The sequence below is a fragment of the Hyla sarda genome, chromosome 3 (genome assembly GCF_029499605.1).
Source record: "Hyla sarda isolate aHylSar1 chromosome 3, aHylSar1.hap1, whole genome shotgun sequence".
NCBI classification, from domain to species: domain Eukaryota; kingdom Metazoa; phylum Chordata; class Amphibia; order Anura; family Hylidae; genus Hyla; species Hyla sarda.
In genome coordinates, this window is record NC_079191.1 from 384,741,958 (window position 1) to 384,768,264 (window position 26,307).

At 41.8% G+C, this 26,307-nt stretch overlaps 1 protein-coding gene across 7 annotated transcripts in view; it reads right to left on the reverse strand.

Moving 5' to 3' along the window:
- LOC130362843 (uncharacterized) overlaps positions 1–26,307 on the reverse strand; it is a 195,681-nt gene that overhangs the window by 140,325 nt on the left and 29,049 nt on the right. For all 7 annotated transcript variants that reach the window (XM_056567917.1, XM_056567916.1, XM_056567918.1 and 4 more), the window contains 7 exons: positions 26,031–26,197; positions 16,551–16,681; positions 15,659–15,825; positions 11,969–12,054; positions 6,303–6,383; positions 3,130–3,241; positions 1,277–1,452 (listed from right to left, as the gene is read on the reverse strand). In XM_056567917.1, the coding sequence (XP_056423892.1) occupies positions 1,277–1,452; positions 3,130–3,241; positions 6,303–6,383; positions 11,969–12,054; positions 15,659–15,825; positions 16,551–16,681; positions 26,031–26,197 (920 nt within the window). The remainder of the gene's footprint in view (positions 1–1,276; positions 1,453–3,129; positions 3,242–6,302; positions 6,384–11,968; positions 12,055–15,658; positions 15,826–16,550; positions 16,682–26,030; positions 26,198–26,307) is intronic.

Here is a 26,307-nt window from a genome sequence, read left to right on the forward strand (position 1 = left end):
GGTTGTGGTCCAGAAGAGAGATCCTGGGAACCTGAGGACAACATCCTAGACAAAAGTCTGCTCCTCAGGTTCTCAGGCTCTAAGAAGAGGGGGAGACCCAAGGGGGGGGGTACTGTTACGCCAAGCGCTCCGGGTCCCCGCTCCTCCCCGGAGCGCTCGCTACACTCTCCTCACTGCAGCGCTCCGGTCAGATCCACTGACCCGGGGCGCTGCGATACCGCCTCCAGCCGGGATGCGATTCGCGATGCGGGTAGCGCCCGCTCGCGATGCGCACCCCGGCTCCCGTACCTGACTCGCTCTCCGTCAGTCCTGTCCCGGCGCGCGCGGCCCCGCTCCCTAGGGCGCGCGCGCGCCGGGTCTTTGCGATTTAAAGGGCCACTGCGCCGCTGATTGGCGCAGTGGTTCCAATTAGTGTTATCACCTGTGCACTTCCCTATATCACCTCACTTCCCCTGCACTTCCTTGCCGGATCTTGTTGCCATCGTGCCAGTGAAAGCGTTTCCTTGTATGTTCCTAGCCTGTGTTCCAGACCTCCTGCGTTGCCCCTGACTACGATCCTTGCTGCCTGCCCCGACCTTCTGCTACGTCCGACCTTGCTTCTGTCTACTCCCTTGTACCGCGCCTATCTTCAGCAGCCAGAGAGGTTGAGCCGTTGCTAGTGGATACGACCTGGTCACTACCGCCGCAGCAAGACCATCCCGCTTTGCGGCGGGCTCTGGTGAAAACCAGTAGTGACTTAGAACCGATCCACTAGCACGGTCCACGCCAATCCCTCTCTGGCACAGAGGATCCACTACCTGCCAGCCGGCATCGTGACACAGGTCTGGAGAGTACAGGTGCGGTGGCAAAAGAGGCTTTCAAAGACTGGAATGCCTCTTCAGCTTGAGAAGGCCATGATTTAGAATTAGGAGGGGACCGGAGCGCTCACTGTTACAACCAACTACACTTGCAATCCTCAAATCCAGTTTGGAGCATGTAACTTCAACAGCGCTTTATAAAGCACTGTTCCCATCTAGATTGAGAGGTGCTCTATACTTCTTGACAAAATGACTGGCAACGCAACGCAACACGATATCAATGGGGTACATTGGGTGCTGTTATTATTTGTCAGAAAAGTCATATACATCTTACGTTTACTTCAAATGATTTCAGAAGACTGATATAGTATATAATGTATAATACATATTTAAATGAATTTGCTTATATTTTTAATGTCTTTTTTAAAGTTTCTACCTTGAAGTTTATCAAATTTTGTAAATAAATAAGCCTTACTTACTTTTTTTCTTAAGCCATAGATTTCAGATGCATAATACTGTTCCTCCAGAACTGTGGCAAGATAAAAATGATATCTGGCGTCCTTGGGTTTCAGTTTGACTGCTGATGCGTAGTATACTGCAGCCTGGTGAAGATAATCCAAGGGAAACATCCCGTCCTTGTAACTGAGCATATCACCTGTAATTAAGAGGTTATTTTAAATAAATAATAAAAAATAAAAAAACAAACAAAAATCCCTCATATCTACAGCATTCTTTCTGCAGATTCCACTCGGAAATGCATTACCGTCTATAAGAAGGCACATTTTCTATCTGTTCTAGCGTCCACCAGAACATTCAAATGTGCGGAATGTCCGCTGTGTTTTCTGGGTGGACATTTCCTCACTAAAAATAATCCTTGTCAGGAATTCCTGGCAGAATTCACACGGATTCCTGGCAGAATTTTTACGTGCTTTAATCTGCCTCAAATTACTTCTATGGCATGGGTTTTGCATGGAGAAGTAGAGGAAATTCTGCCATCTGAACTGCCTCAAGAGTTGTCCTCCAGCTTTTCCTGACTCCTGAATGGCAAATTTGCTGAGTTATGCAATAATAAACCTGATGCTCCTATACTGTTTCATAACTAGACAATTTTATTTTTGGGGAATTAGAAACAACCCCTTAAGGACTTGTTCACATGGCAGTTTTTTACTTGGAACCCCATGTAAATACTGATTTCCACTGATACACTTATTTGGATGGAGGAACCAGCACAGATTCTGCACACAAATCAACACAGATTTTAGCTGTGACAACATGTCCTATATTCAAGAGGAAGGGAAATTTGACTGCTGGAACCATCACTGATCATAAGATCGGTGGTTTCCATGAAGAATGGCCTAAAAGTCGGATTTTTTATTGCCATAATTTTAACTCTGTATTAAGAGCTTATAAAGTGTTTGAGTTCTTACCACCAATATGTATAACAAATATTCATAGCTCCTCCATGACCACAATCATGACCTCCATCATGTCTACAATCAGCAGCAAGTGTATTTAGGGGATGAGAATCTTAGATGTCTTACTTCCACTGCAACCAGTTATAGATGGCTGGAACACAACAATTCCACCACAGCCCACAACAGGATACAATGCCGTTTTGTAATAACATGGCAGACATTTATGCAATATATAAAATCATGTAGCCTTAACCATATTAAGGGTACATTCAAAAGGACGGATTTACCCACTGCGTATTCGAAAGTGGGAAGGCTCTTTTCAGTTGTCCGCAGCAGCAGATTTTAGGCTGGGGAATTTCCGCTGCGGAAAATCCGCCGCAGACCCTGTTGACTTCAATGGAGCTTGCAGCAGATTTTCCGCAGTGGAAATTCTGCAGCGGAAAATCTGCTGCTGCAAACAGCCGAGACGAACCTGCCAACTTTCAAATACGCAGCGGGAAACCCGCAAATAAATCCGCCCGTGTGAACGTACCCTAAAGTAGTTATCCCAATATTAACAAGATAGGTGATAACTAGTTGATCAGTAGGGATCTGACATCTGAGTACCCCACTGATCAACATCACAAAAATGGAGGTCAAGCTCTGCCTCCACTCCATTCACTCTCTATAGGAGAATTTGGCTATGTTCAGAAGCCCCATAGAGAATGAATGGAGTGAGGGCCAAGTACACTGCTCCACTTACTCAGGGGACAAAGGACCTCCATTTTCATGATCTGGGGGGTCTCAGCAGTCAGACCCACACAAATCTGCTTGTTGTCATCTATGATGTGAACATGTAATTACTCTTGGGAACACTCCTTTTAAAATCAGAGCTGATTTTAGTACATTAACCCTGAATATTCATTTTTGGCACACACCTGAATTTGGCAAGTTCCTCCCATAAAGACGAATCTGTTCTTTTGCTTGAATTTGTAGGTTGTCTAAGTCACTGTCATGGACAAGTTGAAGCCTTTTCTCCCAGCTTCTTTCCTGTAAACATAATGTCAGCAATGAGTAAATAGCCATCAGGGGGCGCATGGACTATATATCAGTGACTTGCAAGTTCTCTAGGACATGTACATGTTTTTTAAAGTGACTGTTTTTTTTTACATAATTGGTCAAATTTTCTAAATTAATGCCAACATTAAAGCAAACTGTACACATCTTTTAAGTGGAAAATGCTTTTGACTGAATACATTATATGTGCATGTCTGTCAATCTATCTATATGCACATCCAATGTATTAATTCACCAGCATTTTCCCCTTACAAATAACATAAGAACAAGTTATCTGCAAACGACTCATAATGTCTGCTCAATGATCCTGCCCAGTGATCAGCTGAGACGGCTACAGAATGAGCAGGAGAGATATTACTTTTATTTATAGAGAAAAGGGGAAATGTCCAGCGCCAACTCGTGAACAGAACTCTTTATTCAGTTGCCATAGGAAACATCACACAGACTCAGGTAACGTGACACGTTTCGGCCTCGGAAGGCCTTAGTCATACACTGAAGTGTATGACTAAGGTCTTCCGAGGCTGAAACGCGCCACGTTACCAGAGTCCATGTGATGTTTCCTATGGCAACTGAGAGTTCTGTTCACGAGTTGGCTCTGGACATTTCCCTTTTTCTCTACAATATTGTGGGATGAGTCCATGTCCAGTCTGGGCACCTGTTTGGATTACACCTTCGTTCCTACTTCTATTTATAGTAGGTAGATTTAAAGTTTAAGTCCAAAGCCACTCTCCCGCCCATTCTACACAGATTGGTGCGGAAAGATGCAGTTCAAGCTGGGCGGTACAGCTGCCGAGGCAACCAATGAATGATTTCACCGTGATTGGTGCAAGGAACTTGTTGGACTACTTTACTGCCCAGGGTGAGCTGTGTCTCTCCCCATCTATCTGTGCAGAATGGGTGGGAGAGCAGTTCTCCAGAGAAACGATGCGTGTCGACCTCCGCACAAAGCATTTGACTACACGCCCCCTCCATGTATCTCTGGGAATGCTGTAGATACAGTGCTTGGGTTTCTACGGCTCTCCCATAGAGATAGATGGAGAGGGTGCCGCTACATGCAGGGCTCTATATGCTCCGTTTCTGGAGAGAGCCGGGGTGCAGTGCAGGAGATCACAGGGGGTCCCAGCGATCGGACCCCCTGCAATTAGACACTTATCCCCTATCCTTTGGATGGAGAATAAGTTGTATGGCACCACTGTACTCCTTTAATACAATCACAACTGCAGTAGAACAAAAAATGAATATATTACTACCTTGGTAGCTGTGATCAAGCAGACTGATGAGTGAAAAGCCCAGACTAAACAAAACTAGCAAAAAAGTAGACGATAACTACAGCGCACGTCACTGTAAAATAAGCACAACATAATTTAGCAAGCATATGAAAATTGCTAGATCTCCCCCATAATTGTGATTCTACTGCATTTGCAATATTAAACCTGGCCTTCAATGTTATTATGTATAGTCTACAAGTACAAAATGTAAGAATAAAATATAAAAGATTTCATCAGGGTAAAAAGTTTATTTTTCAGATGTAATAAAATGCTCATTCTGCAGTAATTCCATTCATTGCTGCTCGTGCAGAGGAGAGGAGGTTCTCATGCATTGCCAAGTACAGGTAACAGGGCTTGCTAAGTGGTATAAATATGTCAAGCGTGTGTAGCAGAGCAATGGGTCAAGCAGCCGTACGCAGCGATGCATTATCACATTGTTTTTTATTGTGCTTGTTAAATTTAATGAAGTTCACTGTAGCAAGTCATAAAATGCAATAACTCTGCTAACCTCATACATACACTTTCTGCCACTCAGATCAAAGGCAGCCCCTTACACAAGAGAAGCAGATGAGATTTCTCCTAATAGCTTCTAAAGCTTAACCCCTTAAATGGCCTGTGCCATTGAAATTCTGCTGAAGCCCCTGCAGTGCAGTAGGATTTATTTTTAGTACGGTGATAAAGTTTATTACGGGCATTGCGTTTTAGTCATCTTAGAACTATATAATACAAAGCTGCTGCAAAATACAATAAAAAAGTGGAAGGGCTCTTTGTGCAAATATTATTTTAGCATATTCCAGCTATTCAGAGATTATAAGAGAAAATACAATAGATTTATAGGGATTATACACAGTGCTGTAAAATATATTTGTTAAGATGATAGAAAAAAATATTGTATTTTGGCATACTATAATAAAGATGTTAGGCTCCATTCACATCATGTTATGGGTCTATATGTTGGGATACCATTAGAAGAGATTTACAGGATAATATATTCCTACAAACTGTCCTGTCTGTCCATATTGTCCAATCCTCTGTCCTAATTACCCCAGGTGTAAATTGGGAAACATTGGCGAAGAATGAGCCCAAGGTGCTGGGTGCCACCTGGTTACCAACCAGCCAGTAAAGGGGTACTCCACTGGCCAGTGTTCTGGCTGCATTCGGAACGCTGTGCGAGCGTTGCGGGGGTCGGACACGCCCCCTAGTGATGTCAGGCAATGCCCCCTCATGATGTCATACCACGCCCCCTTCAATTCAAGTCTATCGGAGGGGGCACGGCGACTGTCACGTCCCCTCCCATAGACTTGCATTGAGGGGGCATGGCCTCACATCACGAGGGGGCGTGGCCGACCCCCACAGTATGCGCACAGCGTTTGGAACCAAATGTTTCGAATGCAGCCGGAACACTGGCCAGTGGAGTACCCCTTTAAACATAAAGCTCTAAAACTAATGTGTAGGAGGGCCTTCCAAATCTCTGAGTTTCAACTTCCCAATCCTTTTGTTCCCCTGGCAGTAAACCATTAGAGGAGTCTGGCAGCAGCCTAACCCCCTCTGTATATAGAAGAACCAGGACCGCTGTTGGCCAGATGCTCCCCTATCTCATATGTATGGCTACATTTAGTCAGTGTATTTAAATACAGGGCTTGGACAGCAAATCTTGCCATGGGTGCACTCACCATAGTATCACATTTTCTATGTGAATCAAACCTTCCTACAAGTGATACTTATTTCACTTTATTATAAGATAATACATTAGAAACATTATTTACCTGTATGGAATGCTTAAGGATGGGCTCTGAGGATTTACTGGTAGAAAATTCTTCTTTATACCACTCTGCATCTGTTACAGTCTGAAAAATATATAAACCAAGGGAAATAATATGGTGAAATTTAGAGTGTGTTCTGCTGTTGGTAACATGAACAGTAGATACTGTGATTGCCTCATCAGTATTAATCCTTATTTGTTACACACAGAACCAGCAATAAGGCCGTATCTCAAACTACATGGATTAGCAGAGCTTATGAAGAGTGACAAAGTTTTCTAGTGGCAGATAAAAGTGGATACAGTGGGGCAAAAAAGTATTTAGTCAGCCACAAATTGTGCAAGTTTTCCCACTTTAAAATATGAAAGAGGCCTGTAATTTTCATCATAGGTATACCTCAACTATGAGAGACAGAATGAGAAAAAAAATCCATAAAATCACATTGTCTGGTTTTTAAATTTATTTGCAAATAATGTTGGAAAACAGGTATTTCTTCACCTACAAACAAGCAAGGTTTCTGGCTCTCACAGACCTGTAACTTCTCCTATAAGAGTCTCCTCTGTCCTCCACTCGTTACCTGTATTAATGGCACCTGTTTGACCTTGTTATCAGTATAAAAGACACCTGTCCACAACCTCAAACAGTCACACTCCAAACTCCACTATGGCCAAGACCAAAGAGCTGTCAAAGGACACCAGAAACAAAATTGTAGACCTGCACAAGGCTGGAAAGACTGAATCTGCAATAGGCAAGCAGCTTGGTGTGAAGAAATCAACTGTAGAAGCAATAATTAGAAAATGGAACACATACAAGACCACTGATAATCTCCCTCGATCTGGGGCTCCACGAGATGATCAAATGATCTCAAGAAAGGTGAGCAAAAATCCCAGTACCACACGGGGGACCTAGTGAATGACCTGCAGAGAGCTGAGACCAAAGTAACAAAGGCTACCATCAGTAACACATTATGCCGCCAGGGACTCAAATTATGCAGTGTCAGACGTGTCCCCCTGCTTAAGCCAGTACATGTCTGGGCCCGTCTGAAGTTTGCTAGGGAGCATTTGGATGATCCAGAAGAGGATTGGGAGAATGTCATATGGTCAGATGAAACCAAAGTAGAACTTTTTGGTAAAAACTCAACTCATCGTGTTTGAGGGAGAAAGAATGCTGAGTTGCATCCAAAGAACACCATATCTACTGTGAATAATGGGGGTGGAAACATCATACTTTGGGGCTACTTTTCTGCTAAGGGACCAGGACAACTGCTCCATGTAAAGGAAAGAATGAATGGGGCCATGTATCGTGAGGTTTTGAGTGAAAACCTCCTTCCATCAGCAAGGGCATTGAAGATGAAACGTTGCTGGGTCTTTCAGCATGACAATGATCCCAAACAAACCGCCCGGACAAAGAAGGAGTGGCATCGTAAGAAGCATTTCAAGGTTTTGGAGTGGCCTAGCCAGTCTCCAGATCTCAACCCTATAGAAAACCTTTGGAGGGAGTTGAAAGTCTGTGTTGACGAGCGACAGCCCCAAAACATCACTGCTCTATAGGAGATCTGCATGGAGGAATGGGCCAAAATACCAGCAATAGTGTGTGAAAACCTTGAGAAGACTTACAGAAAATGTTTGAACTCTGTCATTGCCAACAACGGTTATATAACAAAGTATTGAAATGAACTTTTGTTATTGACCAAATACTTTTTGTAAAGGCTGGAGGTGGAGAAGTGGATCCGCTGGACCTGTGTGGATGATGGCGTGGGCCGTTCCAGGGAGCGGAGTCTAAGATGCCCCTGGTATTCACCAGAGCCCGCTGCAAAGTGGGATCAACTTGCTATGGCAGGCGGCACCCAGGTTGCTACCGCTGATACGACTTGTCCACACAGGCTGCCAAGTTGAAACATGGCGCAGGAAGGATGAAACTACTCGTAGTCAGGACAGGCAGGAGGTCAGGGCTGGCAACACTGTAGCAAGGTCAGGTCATGTAGGAAGAGGTCAGAAGGCAGGCTGCACAGGAGCAAGGTCAAGATACGTAGCAATGGGGTTAAATACACGGCAAGGCAAGACACAAGTGAATGCTTTCTCTAAGGCAATGATGGCACAAAGATCCGGCAAGGCAATAGAGGAAGTGCACACACTTAGAATTTCACTAATTAGCAGAAAACAATTAAGGGCGTACTGGCCCTTTAAATTTCTGAGAGCCGGCGCGTGCGCGCTCTAGGGAGTGGCCACGCGCGCGTCAGTAGACAGAGGGAGCAGGAGCGTGGAAAGGTAAGTTACGGGCCAGCGGACGCCTGCAACCGCATCCCGACATGCGGACAGCGGCGCGGCCGGCACCGGGGGGACAGAACAGGGGTGCACTTGCGGCCAGCATGTCTGGCCACAGCGTAACCCCTAACAATTATTTTCCACCATAATTTGCAAATAATTTTTTTTTTAAATCGGACAATGTGATTTTATGGATTTTTTTTTTCTCATTCTGTCTCTCATAGTTGAGGTATACCTATGATGAAAATTACAGGCCTCTCTCATCTTTTAAAGTGAGAGAATTTGCACAATTAATGGCTGACTAAATACTTTTTTGCCCCACTGTAATAAAGGTAATGTGCCGTCAGAAAATGTCTTATTGTTTAAATCAAGATTTTATTTTTGAATTTAACATGTTTTCATAATCTTTTGGTGACTTTTTTTTTCTAATTTACTACTTTACTATCTGTACATATATATATATATATATATATATATATATATATATATGTATATATATATATATATATATATATATATATATATACATATTTCTGAAATTTTGCGGTTTTCATTTTAATCACTAGGCCTAAAACTAAGCTGACATATTCTGTTTTGTACAGATCACTTTTCAGCAGTATCCTCCTTATCATCACAGACAGGAGGACACCAGCATCACTCACAATAGCTGATTGTCAGGGACCGACCGAGGGACAGGGAGATTGAGCCCTAAACTGACCCTAAAACCATCTCTCCCTGCCTACGTGCCCATCCACCCTAACCGGTGGATCGACAACTGGGTGCCGGTCCCTTCCGGAACTAAATTGCAGGAGCCTAATAAAAACAAATACTAATGAATAGGTCACAAACCAGAAACATAACAGGAACATGGAACTCTATAACAGATTAAGTTCAGAGGACACAGATCAGTGAGCAGCACAGGGGACTCTATGAATCAGCGGTCATGAACAGAGAACACTATAGATCAGCAGACATGAACAGAGGACTCAGTGGTCGTGAACAGAGGACACTATAGATCAGTGGTCGTGAACAAAACTCCAAAGATCTGAAATCAAGAACTAACAAACATAAAGTTCAAAACACCAGACAGGAAAATGGATAAGTCAACAGACTTTAGGAACAGACAGGAATATAGCATAATCCCCCAAAACATCCAGTAAACACAAAGTCCCCATAGACCAGAAACAGGGATCTATCGCTAATCAGGAATATTTGCATTCCCTATGCAAAACCTCCAGTAGACACAAAGTCCCCATGGACAGGTAATAGGGATGCCTAGATACACAGGATATATTTATAGAACACTGTTCACACTGAACACACAAACTGGACACTCCACTCCACTATAGGAGTATCCATTAATAATAAATCCAAATAGACTACTGGCCAGCGGCACATTTCACCGTGTGGTCAGGATGCTGGCCCAGTAGGTAAACAGAAATATAAAACACAGAACTTCATATAAACGGATACAAGAAAAAATACAGTGTGAACAGAAAGGATAAACAAATCCTGAAACCGACTATACAAACAAAGCTTAAAATCCACTAAGAGCATGCCACCTGAACATGGCTACAACCAGAAAATACAAAGTTCATGCTAAAACAAGGATAGTAGATTAAAAGCTCAAACAAAGAGTGTTTTAAAAAAGCCTCCATTAGCAGCATAACCAGCATGTTAACAGCTAGACATCAGGAAGTCCATGAGTAAATTTAGTCAGGATGAAATTAAGGCAATCACCAGCACTGAAGCTAGTCAGTGCTGAAGTTAAATAGACACACCCTAAAGGCTATTGGACATCAGAGGCTGAAAAAGCCAGAGACATTAACGGTTCCCTGACCAAGGAACATAAAACTGTTTACACACAGCAAATCCAATTGCTGTGTGTGAACACAGACCAGGACAGACAAGACACTGATGCTTAGAGTTCAGCTTACCCCTCCCTATATAATGACCCCTGTACAGGTCACAGAGCATGCCCAGACACCTCTGCTATTCTAAAACAGCTCAGATAAAATGTGAACCCTATAATAATACAAAAAAATTTAATAAAACAATGACAATCAGAAAATCAAAGCAGATTACAAAAAAAGCATGTTTTAGTATGTGATACATTTACTTTAAAGGGGTAGTCCACTGATCAGCGTTTGGAACATTTAGTTCCAAACACTGTGTCTGTACTGCGGGGGTCGGCCACGCCCCCTCGTGACGTTACTCAACACCCCCTCAATGCAAGTGTATGAGCCCTTAAAGGGGTACTCTGGTGGAAAACTATTTTTTTTAATCAACTGATGCCAGAAAGTTAAACATATTTATAAATTACTTATATTTAAAAATCTTAATCCTTACAGTACCTATCAGCTGCTGTATACTACAGAGGAAGTTCTTTTTGAATTTCTTTTCTGTCTGACCACAGTGCTCTCTGCTGACTGCTCTGCTCATGTCAGGAACTTTCCAGAGAAGGAGCCAATCCCCATAGCAAACCTCTCCTGCTCAGAAAAGAAATTCAAAAAGAAAAAAACTTCCTCTGTAGTATACAGAAGCTGATAAGTACTGGTCAGATTAAGATTTTTAAATAGAAGTAATTTACAAATCCGTTTAACTTTTTTGGCACCAGTTGATTTAAAAAAAAAAAAAATTGTCTTCCACTGGAATACCCCTTTAAAGGGGTACTCCGCCCCTTGACATCTTATCCCCTAACCAAAGGGCCTTCAGCACCTGGTGTTCTTTTAGAATGCCGGCTGTTGCACTGAGGCTCGTGACGCCCCCTCCCATAGACTTGCATGGAAGGGGCGTAGCGGCCGTCACGCCCCCTCCCATAGACTTGCATTGAGGGGGCATGGCGTGGCCGTTATGTCAGCACCGCATAGCTAGTCATCAGGCAGGGAGCGAAGTTTGCCCTGTGCACCGGATGACTGCGGTGCCGCAGCAGAGATCAGGGGATAAGATATCTAGGGGTAGAGTACCCCTTTAAGCTCATAATATACTTCCTTATTGTATTATACTATATTTACTAAGCAACTAACACTTGGTCGATCCCCAGCCATTGAAGAAGGCGGCTGCTCTTTACTACTTTTAGCATTCATTATGTACACACTGTAAAATCAGCATTCCATGTAAATGATAGTTGTATCATTAAAGGGGTATTCCAGGAATTTGCTTCTACTCTGGACAGTTCCCGAGACAGGTGTCATCAGAGAGCACTTAGACAGAAAAGAACAACTCAACTTGAGCAGCTCATAAGTACTGAAAGGATTAAGATTTTTTTTATAGAAGTAATTTTCAAATGTGTTTAAATTTCTGGAGCCAGTTGATTATATATATATATATAAAGTTTTTTCCTGGATAACCCCTTTAAGACAAAAAATAAATATAATAGATTGGATTATAATATAGTCAGTTTCTAACCTTAGGATCCAGCTCAGTCTGGGGTTTGTATGGACAGCTCCTTGCATGGTTACCAAAATCAGACAGAAGTACAATATCTCCACAACCTGTGAGATAGAAATAAAGCATAAAAAGCCCTGATCTAATAGTCTCATAATATCTAACAATAGCGATTTTTCATTTTTAGGCTGGATTCACAAACATTATTCTAACAGTATTTGGGGCCTTATTTTAAACAGTATTTTCACCAAAACCAGTAGTGGGACCAACAAAACCTATGATAGAAATATATGCACCTTCTTCTGTGTTTGGACCCACTCCTGGTTTTGATCAAACTATTGACCAAAAATAAGGCCAAAAATACTGTGTGTGTGTGAATTCGCCCTATAAATAGTGATCTAACGGATGTTACCAAATCCATGCAGGTGCCTTTGTTGTTTCAGATCAATCTATATATATATATATATATATATATATATATATATATATATATATATATATATATATATATATATATATATATATAAAACTCAATGGGGTTTATTTACTAACGTGATCCTGACTCTTTTTTGTCTGGTTTTGTGACCAAAAAAAACCAAACCCTCCATTTTACAAGAAAAACTGAAAATGTGGTGGATTTGAGCTGGGGAAAAACCGACAGATCAAAGCAGTTGTGAAAAAAGCAAAATGTAGGGAAAAGTGCAAAATGTAGGGAAACCTTCGTAAATACCTTGGGAAAATACCTGTCAGAAATCAAAACCAATAAAGAAAACTACACTACACTCTTAGAAAATAAACCCCAATGTATGTATGTATGTATGTATGTATGTATGTGTGTGTGTGTGTGTGTATGTGTGTGTATGTGTGTGTATGTATGTGTGTGTGTATGTGTGCATGTGTGTGTGTGTATGTGTATGTGTGTATGTGTGTATGTGTGTGTGTGTATGTGTGTGTGTGTGTATGTATGTGTGTGTATGTGTTTGTGTATGTATGTGTGTGTATGTGTGTATGTGTATGTGTGTGTGTGTATGTATGTGTGTATGTGTGTATGTGTGTGTATGTGTATGTGTGTATGTGTGTATGTGTGTGTGTATGTGTGTGTGTGTATGTATGTGTGTGTATGTGTTTGTGTATGTATGTGTGTGTGTATGTGTGTATGTGTGTGTGTGTATGTTCCAGCATCACGCCCAAACGGCTAAAGATATTAACATGAAACTTGGCACACATGTTACTTATATGTCAACAAATATATGTTACTGCAACTTCCAAACAGCTGGAGATATTTCAATAATACTTTGTCACATGTTACTTATGTCCACTTAAAATATAGGATAGTTAATTTAACCCTTGCCTACCCCCATTTGCGTCGTTCAGGTTTTTTGTTTAAAGTCCAATGCAATTCAATGGGAAATGTATGTTACAGCATAACTTCCAAACAGCTGGAGATATGTCGATAATATTCGGTCACATGTTACTTATTCGTCCACTTGACATATATGATAGATAAATTAACCCTAACCTACCCTCATTTGCGTTGGTATGGGTTTTTGTTAAAAGTCCAATGCAAATCTATAGAAATGTATGCTCCAGCATAACTTCCATAAGGCTGGAGATATTTTTATAATACTTGGTCACATGTCAAATAAAAATATATGATAGTGATATTAACTCTAACCTACCCCATGCAAGTATATAGGACTTCTGGTGCCCTACTCCACAATCTCCGCTCTGTTTCTCCTGGTAAATGTGTCAGTCCGGCTGGCAAGCCACACCCTCCCCGCATACCATGCCCCATCTTGAAAATACACGCCCACCCTTTAAGCCACAACTCTTTAATTTTCAGCTTACAATATCTTCATCACAACTCAGCCCCACCTAAGGACAGGAGATGAGGATTAGATATGAGGATGGGAGATGAGGACAGGATATAAGGACGGGATATGGGGGCGGGACATGGCGACGGGATACGGGGAAGAGATATGAGGTCTGGATATGAGAACAGATATGCTGACAGGATATGGGGATGGGATATAAGGACACAATATGAGGTCGGGATATGGGAACAGGATATGGGAACGTGATCTTAGGATGGGATATGAGGTTGGGATATGAGGAGGGGTTTCGGGTCGGGATATGAGGAAGGGATATGGGGTCAGCATTTGAGAACGGGATATGAGGACAAAAGTTTTCTCCTTTGTTGCTTTTTCTCCCCACAAGGATTAGGTAGGAAAGACCGGGCAGAGCCTGGTACTCAGCTAGTACTATAACATAAAGGGGTCATCTCATCATAGTCATTAGTGGCACATCCATATTTAAGGAAAGCCTACAGGAAACATAATAGATTGCATGTCCATGGACTAACATGGACACAACTTCACATGAATGTAAACTTATTGCCCAATTACATGGGACATATATCAGCCAAACAGGCCAATATCCTCTTATGCAATAGGGCCAGTGATAAAGCAAAAAATCATTAGGTGGTCGAGTGATTTGGACCCATGTAATAGGGGATGTGTGGCTGATTGCCGCTACAGATCATTTAAAAGATCCAGCATGTTACCTCCCCCTTATGATGAGACCGACACTTGTTTACTGTGCAGGATCTGGCTATCTAATAGGGCCCTTAGTCAATGATTTTGATGACAAAAGAACACAATTTTTTGCACAGTTCAAGTCAGTTTGTCATTAGCTCTAACCTGCTGCAGGTGATAGTGGTCATGCTGAGTTCCTACAGCTTAGCTCCCATTAAAATCAATGGGAACTGAGTTAAAGTACCCCAATATGGCCACTGTATAATGTTTAGAGCCTTCTGCTTTCAACTCCATTCACTGTGTGTTGCAGGTGCTGCGGTTGTGTGCTGGGGTCAAATCTCTACTGATCAGATATTGATAACCTATCCTGAGGATACGCCATCAATAAATAAGTCCTCAAAACTCATTTAATTCAAAGTGCTAAATGTAGCATTTCTGAAGGTCCCACATGAAAAAGTTTCATTCAAGGGGTACTCCACTGGAAAAAATTTCTTTTAAATCAACTCGTGCCAGAAAATTAAACAGATTTGTAAATTACTTCTTTTAAAAAATCCCAATCCTTCCAGCACTTATCAGCTATACAGAGGAAGTTCTTTTCTTTTTGAATTTCCTTTCTGCCTGACCACAAGTGCTATCTGCTGACACCTCTGTCCATGTCAAGAACTGTATAGAGCAGTAGCAAATCCCTATAGAAAACTTCTTTTGCTCTGGACAGTTCCTGGTGTGGACAGAGCTGTCACCAGAGAGCAGAGACCCCTTTAATGGTGTCAAATGGTTGTTTTACACTAGGTCACTTAGATCTGGTAAAGGGAAATCTTATTAATATGATCTAAGCCAGAATGTATCTCCCCAATAGCATGGCCCACCCTTAGTATGGGCTGGAATGGCTGAACAGAAGATGCAGTAGTAGTCTTTATATAAAACGATGTATTCGGAAATGTAGGAGGGATACCATTCAGCAAACTTTAGTAATGTAAAATCATCCCTAGTCATCCGACTGTCTTCTTCATGCTGTAGTGGGAATGACTGGGTAGGCTTGTGGTAAAACAGCCTAGGTCTGCTAAGAGATCTTGTAGGAAGCCATTGGGTATTGCTGTCTATGAAGCCCTGCACACATATTATTACTGATTCAAGGAATGAATATTTTAGGTTGGACTCCACAATTAAACAGCTTTACCTCGGTAAGCGAAACAGCAGAAGACATTTGCTGCTGACATATTCATATCCAGTTCATACTCAGGAAGCCTCCAGTTCTCAATAAGAATGGTCTCATCCAATGGATCTGTTTTTGATCGTCTTGTTAGAAGATCCAAGTATTGTGTCGATATTGTGTGCTTGGGAACACTGAATATATAAACGTAAGCAAAGACACAAATAAGACTACAGTACATACAGTATGCATTAACAAATGAATAATATATAAAAGGTTGAGTGATGTTAACAATTAGACTATACAGAAAAACTATATGCTTAATCAAATATCAAAGAAGCAAAAACAATAATGAGTATAAGTCAAATTCTCATTCAGTGTATGTATTGGAAAATCCTGCCAAACATGCCAAAGGTATCTATAGGCCCCCTTGCAGCCAGTATATGCCAATACAGTGTTTGGACTGGTACATATCAGTACACTTCTTTATGTATTGGAAAGAATGGTCTGCTACACATTCCTATACAGGACACAGTAAAAAAAACTAAATTATACGGCAAGCACAGAAAATTGCGCCCCCCCACGATCATACAGTGTATGCATTGGTGCTCTCCAGGAGCACACGCAGAATTTTCAAATAAAATAACTCCACATCTGGACGACATATTTCTACTGCAGTGTCTAATACCATCATACTGTTATTAAAAAAAAACACTACACAGAGACCAATAACACCACCATATAATTGCAATAATGTGGCAATATACATTTTATACATTGGGAGTCAATGTCTGATGTATGCCAAACTATGTGTTACAGAGTGGCATATGTCAGAGACTTCCATCACAAGTAAACATAAGGGAATACTCCTAACATATGCGTATGACACAATCAAACAACTAGATAGAAACATTTTTACCTTCCTTGAATAGAGACCGGTCTGTATAAAGCAGCTAAGGAAATAGGACACTCGTATTTCACCTGCTCCTGGGCATCTGTAAACTTCACACTGAATGGAAGCTGTGCACGCGTAACAATAATTCTGTAAACCTGAAAATCACAAGTTTAGAGACATTTAGAGAGCGTTTATGGAAGAGAGCTTACATGTGTCTTACAGCCCTTGTTGACCCTTGTTTAGACATTAATAAAACAATTCTTTTAATGGTATGCATTAATTTATTACGGTACTTATTGTGACTAAATACTCAGGACAAGCAAAAAAGTAGATAAACCACAGTACCCAATGTAATCTTATAGTAGACCAAAATGGTCAATCCTGACCAGTGGTCACTAGGTTACCCGTATTATGTAAGGTGAGTGGATTCGTTTTGGTCAATTCACCCGGATCTATAGATATAACCGGACAGTATGTATGATGATGATAGCCCTTTAATTACACTTGGCCAGATTGATCAAGGGAAGTGAAAAAAAACAAAGGGAAGGATAGCAATCACCTTATTATTAACATTGAGTATCCATCAAAACTTAGAACACCTCTTGTGAAAAAAAGTGAAAAGATAAAAAGAAACAACATTACAGTCTGTTGTCCTATAGTTCCGACGCGTTTCCCCCCATATGGTGTCGGGGTTTCCCAAGTAACTCTATTATTATATAGTCCAATGATAATGGACCGATGTCAGAGGGAGGCTGGCTGATAGATGGCGCCGATAAACCTGTGTAGTAATAGAGTAAGAATTAACTACTATATATGAGGAAGCAATATGTCTTCCATAGCTACATGGCCATATGCAAGGAATAGTCTTGACCTACCTCATATGTTAACATCCCTCATGCTGGTCAGACGTACACCCCGGTCTGTGTGTCTCCAGATATGTCTGCACTAGTAGTGTGGTTGTGCATAGTTTTTATATGTATCGCAGTGCACGCCAGTGGGGACTTCTGGTGACGCGATGTTCACTTCCGGAACAGCGCGTCACAGTTCACCCGCTCAAATACTGCAAATTTGAATGTTATGTCTCTACAATAGAAGGCTTACTGGTTAGTCCTTGATATTAGATGCTGCAAAATATAATTATTTTGCATATCTCGCGCCGACATTCTGTTGCGCATGCGTGCTATATCGTCACTTCGGGCGCTGCGTATAGCATATCACCACCGTTATCACGTGACAAAAACAAACACATGCATTCAGTGGGGTCAGTACTGCGCATGTGTATGACTTTTTCTCAACAACTGTCACGTGATGTAAACATTCACATATGCTAAGCGGTGCGGGCTCGGCGCATGCCCACAGCCTCTAGAGCAGACATTCGGCAGATAAAAGGTTCTAGATTACAGACTAACCATTTGTAATAAATGTGATCACTAGGATTGCAATTAGACACAGATATTGCACTAGAGCGTAGTATGCCTGATATTATTATGGCCACTTAACATTCACTTCAAAAACTACACAGATCTTGCACCATATCAGGTTGGCATGGGAATGGTGGGACAAGCCAGAGTACTAACTAGGATAGATAAAGCTGGTTTATAATTACCATTTATATATATAGAGTTGAGGAATAATTGTCAGGGGTAGTAGAATAATTAACATGTATAGAGTTGAGGGACAATTATCAGGGGTTATGGAAAAGAACTGAATCATTTTCTACAGGGGGACTGTAAGAGATTTTACATAATTATTATGATGAACCCCAACCCTATATAAGAAGGAGATGGTGATGATTAACGGTAAGAGAGGTACCCTATATTTTATTAGTTAATTCATCTTCCACAGCTACCTAGATGTTGAAAATAAGTAGGCGGGGTATGATATCATTTGATAATAAATAAGATGAAAAGCAAATTGAAATCAAAGGTCTGAGACAGTAGTGCCCCCTCATCGGCTAATCCCACACCTCTGTCCCTGCCTTTTGAGGGACCCACCTCCTTAATAGGGTGGCCTCAACCACGGTGACAGTCCCTGCTCTTACTAAGTGTGGGCCCTCAGTAGGGGATTCTACAGGAAAAGGAAGGGACAGCCAAAAATACCCTCTTCTCTAGGTATAGCCCACCATTTAATAACCCATGCCAATTCACAGTACAGAATAACAAGATTTACTGATACTTCTAACCTGATATTGACAGATAAATTTAAGATAACCACCGCAAACATTTGACAGTGTTTATGGGAGATGTCGATATCACAAACTATTCCACATATCCCATGTTGCTAATTGACCCGCCTGGTTTACCTAAATCTCACTATTCGATGAATGCCGAAAAATTAAGACTTTCGTTCAGACCGTTTGGACTTACAGTTTGGAGTCAATAGATCCATTCTGTTTCTTTCCTCAGAATCTTGTTATCAATGTCACATCTCCTATCAGTTGTTTGAATCACCTCTATGGCCTGAAATTTCAGAACCTTTGAGTCTCCTCCATGTACCTCCCAGATGTGTCTGGCTACTGGTGCTTCCCTTTGATTCCATACATCTCCCACATGCTCACCAATCCTACATCTCAGCTCTCGTATGGTCTTGCCCACATAGGTAAGAGGGCATGAACATTTACACAGGTATACCACATTGCACGTCTTACAGTTTGCAAAATCCCTGATCTTGTAGGTAATTCCCGTATGGTCACTAGTAAATGTTTTGGACCTATCTATGTAGGGACATGCAACACAGTTGTCACCACACTTAAAGGTACCAATCGGTTTTCTGTTTAGCCATGATTCAGGAGGGGACTTTATCTGGTAATGGCTGTGTACCAGCCAGTCCTGTAGGGACCTGCCCCTTCTGAATGTGACTGAAGGATGTTCAGATAGGACCTCCCTAAGATGGGGGTCAGATCTCAGGATTCCCCAATGGTGCCTCAAGATGTTCTTCACCCCCTCAGATCTTTCATCATACATTCCTATCATTCTAATCTGTCTTTCTTTCCGTGCTGGGGTCTTTTTCTTGGGTGCTAAGAGGTCAGGTCTATTGCTCCTCAGGGCAAACTTGTAAGCCCCCCGGAGTACTCGGTCGGGGTATCCTCTCTATTTCTGAGATCCCCAGCTTGCTTAATGAAGTCCTCGGTATCGGAGCAATTACGTCTAAGACGTAGGTATTGTCCTTTTCGGAATGCCACGTTTTAGTGGGACAGGGTGATAACTCTCCCACCTTAATAAATTATTAGTGGCCGTTGGTTTACGATAAATACTCGTTATTAATCCTCCACAGCCATCTTTTTTGATCACTACATCTAAGAAGGCCAAAGTTTCCAAGCTACTTTCAGATGTAAAACGAAGTCCAATAGGATTGATGTTAAGCGAGAGTACAAATTGATTAAACAAAGCCTCTGTGCAACTCCCCAAGATAAAAACATCATCTATGCATCGCCCTCAGTATAAAATGTGCGACGTAAGCGAGCCACTATCTTCTCCAAAAACAATATTGTCCTCCCACCAACCCAGGGTCACATTAGCGTACGTGGGGGCACAAGGGCTCCCCATGGCTGTGCCCCTGAGTTGGTGGTAGACATGATGATCAAATAAAAAATAATTATGATGTAACACAAAATGGAGAAGGGATAGCACAAAATCGCTGTGTTCCTGGCCAGAGATATCCCTGGATCGAAGATAGTGCTCTGCTGCTCTCAAACCCCATTCATGGGGGATACTACTATACAATGCCTCTACGTCGATAGATGCCAGCAGAACATCATCCTCAACGGTAAGGCCATCAAGTTTCTGGAGCAGGTCCGATGTATCTCATATGTATGAGGGCAAGGCTGTTACAAACCTTCTCATAACATTATCCACATAGATGCCGCAGTTTTGAGTTAACGATGATACCCCAGAAACAAGTGTAATTAAAGGGCTATCATCATCATACATACTGTCCGGTTATATCTATAGATCCGGGTGAATTGACCAAAACTAATCCACTCACCTTACATAATACCGGTAACCTAGTGATCATTGGTCTACTATAAGATTATATTGGGTACTGTGGTTTATCTACTTTTTTGCTTGTCACGAGTATTTAGTCACAATGGGGGAGATTTATCAAAACCTGTCCAGAGGAAAAGTTGCCCAGTTGCCTATAGCAACCAATCAGCTTGCTTCTTTCATTTTGAAGAGGCCTTGTTAAAAATGAAAGAAGCAATCTGATTGGTTGCCATGGGCAACTGGGCATCTTTTCTTCTGGACAGGTTTTGATAAATCTCCCCCAATAAGTAATAATTCATGACTTTTTGATTTTTAATGCATACCATTAAAAGAATTGTTTTATTAATGTCTAAACAAGGGTCAACTAGGGCTTTGAGATCGACTCCTTGTAACATCAGTTACTTGTGCTGCATAGTAAGAGAGCTTACATGGAAGCAAAAACAACGGGATGCATGTTTGTATGGATGTATAAACTAGGAATACTTGTGAACTAGAACTGTAAGGCTATGTTCACACAACGGAATCTCCATACGGAGAATCTCTGTGCGGACATTACGCAAACGGCGGGGCGCCGGCATAATATGCTGGCGTTCGGAACGCACAGGAATGCACCATCTCATGGACGGCCATGCATTCCCTGCGGACTCCATACAAAGAATGTACGTGTTCATTCATTGAGTGCACACAGAAAATTTTATTTTTGTGCCAGGTGTTAGGGAAATTCCGCCGTGTGCACAATGCAGCAGAAACCTGTTGAATTCAACGGGACTCTGCTGCAGCGTAATCTCCATGCTGAATTCCAATGCGGAATCCTGCAAGATAATTCTGACATGTGAACATGGCCTCAGGCTGGAAGGATTTTCTAGCAAAAATGCAGGAAAAAAACGCCCATTTTACCGCACAACGTTTTTTCAGCAAAAAAACACTGCATCCAGATGTTAGCTGTAAGTCAATAGTAAATTGCAAAATGCCAGATCAACTTGGTGTTTTTCAGTTTGGCGTTTTTTTTTTTTTTTTTATCCTTTGGGGGTTTTTCAGCTATTTTGGGCTCAGAGGCTGGTTTTCCAAAACGCCCGACAAAACCTAGCTTGGTGTTTTTTTGCACAGAAATCATGGTGTTTTCCTCCCGTAGAAGTCTACGGGAGAGCAAAAACGCCAAGGAAAACGCTGTGTTGGTTTTAACTTTGGCGTTTTTCCCAACAGTTTTTATTCTTTTTTGGACTTTAGCGATCCAAAAAAGTGATGGAGATACCTTTTTTTTTAATTAAAATTTCGTAGGGTACCATTAAAAAAAAAATAATAGAAAAGATACAGTAGTGATGGAAAAAATCGTATTTAACAAAATGTATCTTTTTTATAAGGAAATTTTTATACATTTTTAAACAGGGATCAATTTATGTGGGTGGGCAGGGCAATAAAAATGTAGCCGACAATAATAAAAATGCAGTGCGTGTGTGCTTTTGACTTTTTTTAAAAACATTTTTTAGGTAGTACTACTACTCACAGCATGGAACACACTGTTCCATGATGGGAGTAGTAGTACCTGTACTAACTGACACATCGCCCCGGGTCTGTTGCGATCCTTCTGTATAATGTATAGATGCAGCAGGCAGCTCTTCTATGGTCCCCTGCACTGCCGTATATATACACATATTCATATTTCCCACAGAGAGCTGTGATTGGCCGGATGGTTCCAGACAATCACAACTCTTTGTGGGAAATATGAATAGGTGTATATATACGTCAGGGCAGGGGAACATTGGAGAGCGGCCGGCCGCATCTATACATTATAAAGGAGGATCACAGAGCGTGTCAGGAGTTACACTCGCTGCGATCTGTCTATTAATGGAGCAGAGTCTGCAGAGTGTGCTCCATGTTGGGAGCAGTAGTACCTGCAGTTAAGGAAAGATCACAGCAAGTGTCACTTCTGACACCCACTGTGATCCTCCTGATGTGAATTTTGGGACTCAGCTGTGCCCACGGCTACAGAGCTGGGAGAACAGCTGATGCTGAGCAGTAGATATACATCGTACAGTGAGCCTACAATGTGTATACAGTATACACATTGCTGTCTCACTTAACCCCTTGCTGAGCTGTGCACTATACCAGCCCGGCAAGAAAAGAGTTAACTTACACTGCTGGACAGTGTAGGTTAACCCTTTGGGCAGTATACAATATATACAGCTATCTATAGATAGCTGTGTATACAGAAGATGAAGAAGTCCCGGTACCTCCCTTCGGTCCCGGATGGGTCAGAGTAGCTCCACCCCCTAGTGATGACATCATTAGAGCGGAGCTACAGACGGGAGCCAGGCTGGTAAGTGTGAAGCTCTGTTCACATTGTCAGTTTTGTATAATGTGAACAGACCCTTCTCGCAGTGTCTTCCCAGACAGGGAGACTCCAGCCATTGCTAAACTACAACTCGCAGCATGCCCAGGCAGCCAAAGGCTGTCTGGGCATGCTGGGAGTTGTAGTTTTGCATCAATTGGAGGCTCCCTGTTTCGGTAGGCATTGCATTATGGGCGCTCTCCCCAGAGGAGAGTGTCAAAAATATCATAACCAATTTTTTTAGGTTTTTTTTTCTTCTCATTTCAGATCCGTGTATGCAGAGGATTACAGCGGATTCGATGGATAACAGCAGATTAACAGTTTTTTTTCTTTTAATAAAATGGTTAACGAGGGCTGTAGGGGAGAGTTTTTTTTAATAAAATAATTTTTCCAATGTGTGTTTTTTTTAATTGAATTTTCAGGCTTAGTAGTGGAAGCCGTTTTATTGACGGACTCCATTACTAATCCAGGGTTTAGAGCTAACCCCCAATTATTACCCCCATACCCACCGCCACAGGGGTGCTGGTACCAACAGGCATGGAGTGTCAAAAAATGGCACTCCTGGGCCTAGGTGGTAACAGGCTGGCGTTATTTAGGCTGGGGAAGGCCAGTAACAATGGTCCTTGCCCACCCTGGTAAGGTCAGGCTGTTGCTGCTTGGTTGGTATCTGGCTGTGAATAAAAAATACGGGGAACACTATGCGTTTTTTTAAAATAAATAAATAAAATAAAAAACGCATAGGGTTCCCCGTATTTTCATTCTCAGCACAATACCAACCAAGCAGCAACAGCCTGACGTTACCAGGGTGGGCGAAAAAAATTGTTACTAGCCCTCCCCAGACTAAATAACACCAGCCTGTTACCGCCTAGGCCCAGGAGCACAATTTTTGACTCTCCAGGTCTGTTGGTACCGGCTCTTCCCGGCACCCCTGTGGCGGTGGGTGCCGGGGTAATAATTAGCTAACGCTAAGCCCTGGCTTAGTAATGGATTCCGTCAACAAGACAGCTTCCACTACTAAGACTGAAAATTCTATAAAAAAAATAAAAAAAAACACAACACATTGGAAAATGTTATTTTATTTTAAAAAACACACCACCACAACCCTCATTAACCATTTTATTAAAATAAAAAAAATCCAGTTCATCCGCCATAATCCTCTGCATACACAGGTCCGAAACGAGAAGGAAAAAAAATTGGGTTAGGAAATTTTTGCCGCTCTCCGCTGGGGAGATCGCCCATAATGCAATATCTACCGAAACAGCCTTTGGTTGTCTGGGCATGCTGGGAGTTGTAGTTTGGCAACAGCTGCAGTCTCCCTGTCTGGGAAGACACTGCCAGAAGGGTCTGTTCACATTATACAAAACAGACAATGTGAACAGAGCTTCAGACTTACCACCCTGGCTCCCATCTGTAGCTGGTAAGTCATCACAAGGGGGTGGAGCTACCCGGACCTGGCAGGGACAGGGAGCGAGGAAGGTAAGTGGACCTCGTGTTCTGTATACACTATATACAGCTATCTATAGATAGCTGTTTATACTGTATACCACCCAAAGGGGCTATAGGAGCACGGAGTCAGTATAGTGACAGGATTCCCGGCTCCTGTATAGTATAAAAGGGTACACTATGCCCCCCCTGTATACTATACGGCCGGGGGAGGTGAGTAGTGATGCTATACATCACTTCTCATCTCCTTATACTCTGAGGACCGGGCGCTCAGCATTCGACCCACAGAGTGGTACCTGAAGGCAGTGAGAAGACTGACACAGGGTACAAAACTGGCTGTTTACACACACCAGGAAAAACGCCAGAAAAAATGCCAGAAAAACTGGTGGCAAAAAACCTCAGTGGAATCCTAGCCTCACTGAAGAAAGATCAAGTTGTGTAGCCTTTTTTTTAATTAATTAGATATCTATCTGTAGAGAAGTTAATACATGTAGTTTGTCTTTAAGGAGTACCTCTTATGCTCTTGTTAAATTTTTATAATACTCCCAGTTCACTGCCCCCATCATGATAAACTACCCCCTGCATTTATTATTTTTTAGTTTTCTACCTATATATTGTTCTGTATTTTCTTCTCAGCATCAGTCAAATTCATAGACTGGGAAAGGGCGTTACCCAGCCGACATGACATCATCTGAAGCCATACGGGAAAGTACTTCCTAACTCTGCTACACACAGCCCAGAGCAGTTCAGTGTGAGATGAGCTATGATTGGATTGGATGATCCCCTGCACTCCCACCCCCCCACCCCCTGCACTCCAGACTGCATTTCCTGATTTTAGACTTCTGCCAGGCCAGCAGGAGTCCAGTCTGTGCAAGAGATGGGGGAAATGTGCTCTGGACAAGTAAGGAGACACATAGTGGCTGCCTTTTTAAGAACAAATAAAACATAGAAAACTATTTTTTTTTTTAAACAAAGTACATTAGAAAGATTTTTTTTATTTACCATAAGGAGTGCAATAACAAAAATTAGTTTTAATGATAGTGTCCATTTAGGGGCCTATTGGTTATGCTCAACCCCAGGTAGCTCTCTCCAAGTAGAAAAGCAATTAAAGAAACACTCCAGGAATTTTTTTATTTTCTTATATAGTACAGCATAGAGAATAATAAATAGGTTCTTGTGTATGCTGTGTGTTTACCGGTTTTGCTAATGCAGCAGGCATGAGATTGGCTCCATGTTAGTTTGCAATTCCAAAATGAAGTGATTTTGTAATGTAGCCTACATTTCCCAGTAATCCTCTGACAGAGTGTGTGACATTTGATCACTGCACCAGGGTGCTTGTGTTGGAGATTAACCAGGTGAACTCATTAGACTCATAAGTGGTTTGTTTCCAGTTCACATTATGTGCAGTTTTGATGCATTTTCTTTATTTATAGTGGGTTTTTTAGAGTGATTTGACCTATAATCCCAATCGGGGTGTGTTATGAAGATTTGAACTCTTTAGCATGGTTTCACTTGTTGAATTCTTATTGTATTTAAAAAAAAAAATTCTGCTTTTTGGCTGTTTTTGCACAACTACAGTTAACAATCCCCATTTTGTATATCCAATGATAAATCCCCCCCCAGTGTCCCTAAATAAAACAGACTTGCAGCTGGAGATAGAGACACAGTTACAGATTTATAGGATAATAATCTTATATGACAGGTTTTATCGCTATAAAAAAAAAATTTACATGCAAGTTATTAAATAACCTGAGAATTGGAGCCATCGGCAGAAAGCACGAGAACTTCTATAACTGTAACTCCGACAGCGATAGGGACGGGTTTAGTGTCATCCTTTCCATTCACCGTTACCTTCATCTGGCTGTCTTGGATTAAGGGCTTAATGCTAATACTGCTGTGGAAATATGGTACAGTGCCTAGGTGGGGAACAAAAGAGGAAAACTTAAGACACCATGACAATAAGCATGATAAAAGTAATGATATATTACACCTAAATATTTGCATAAAACAAAGGTCTAGTAAATTG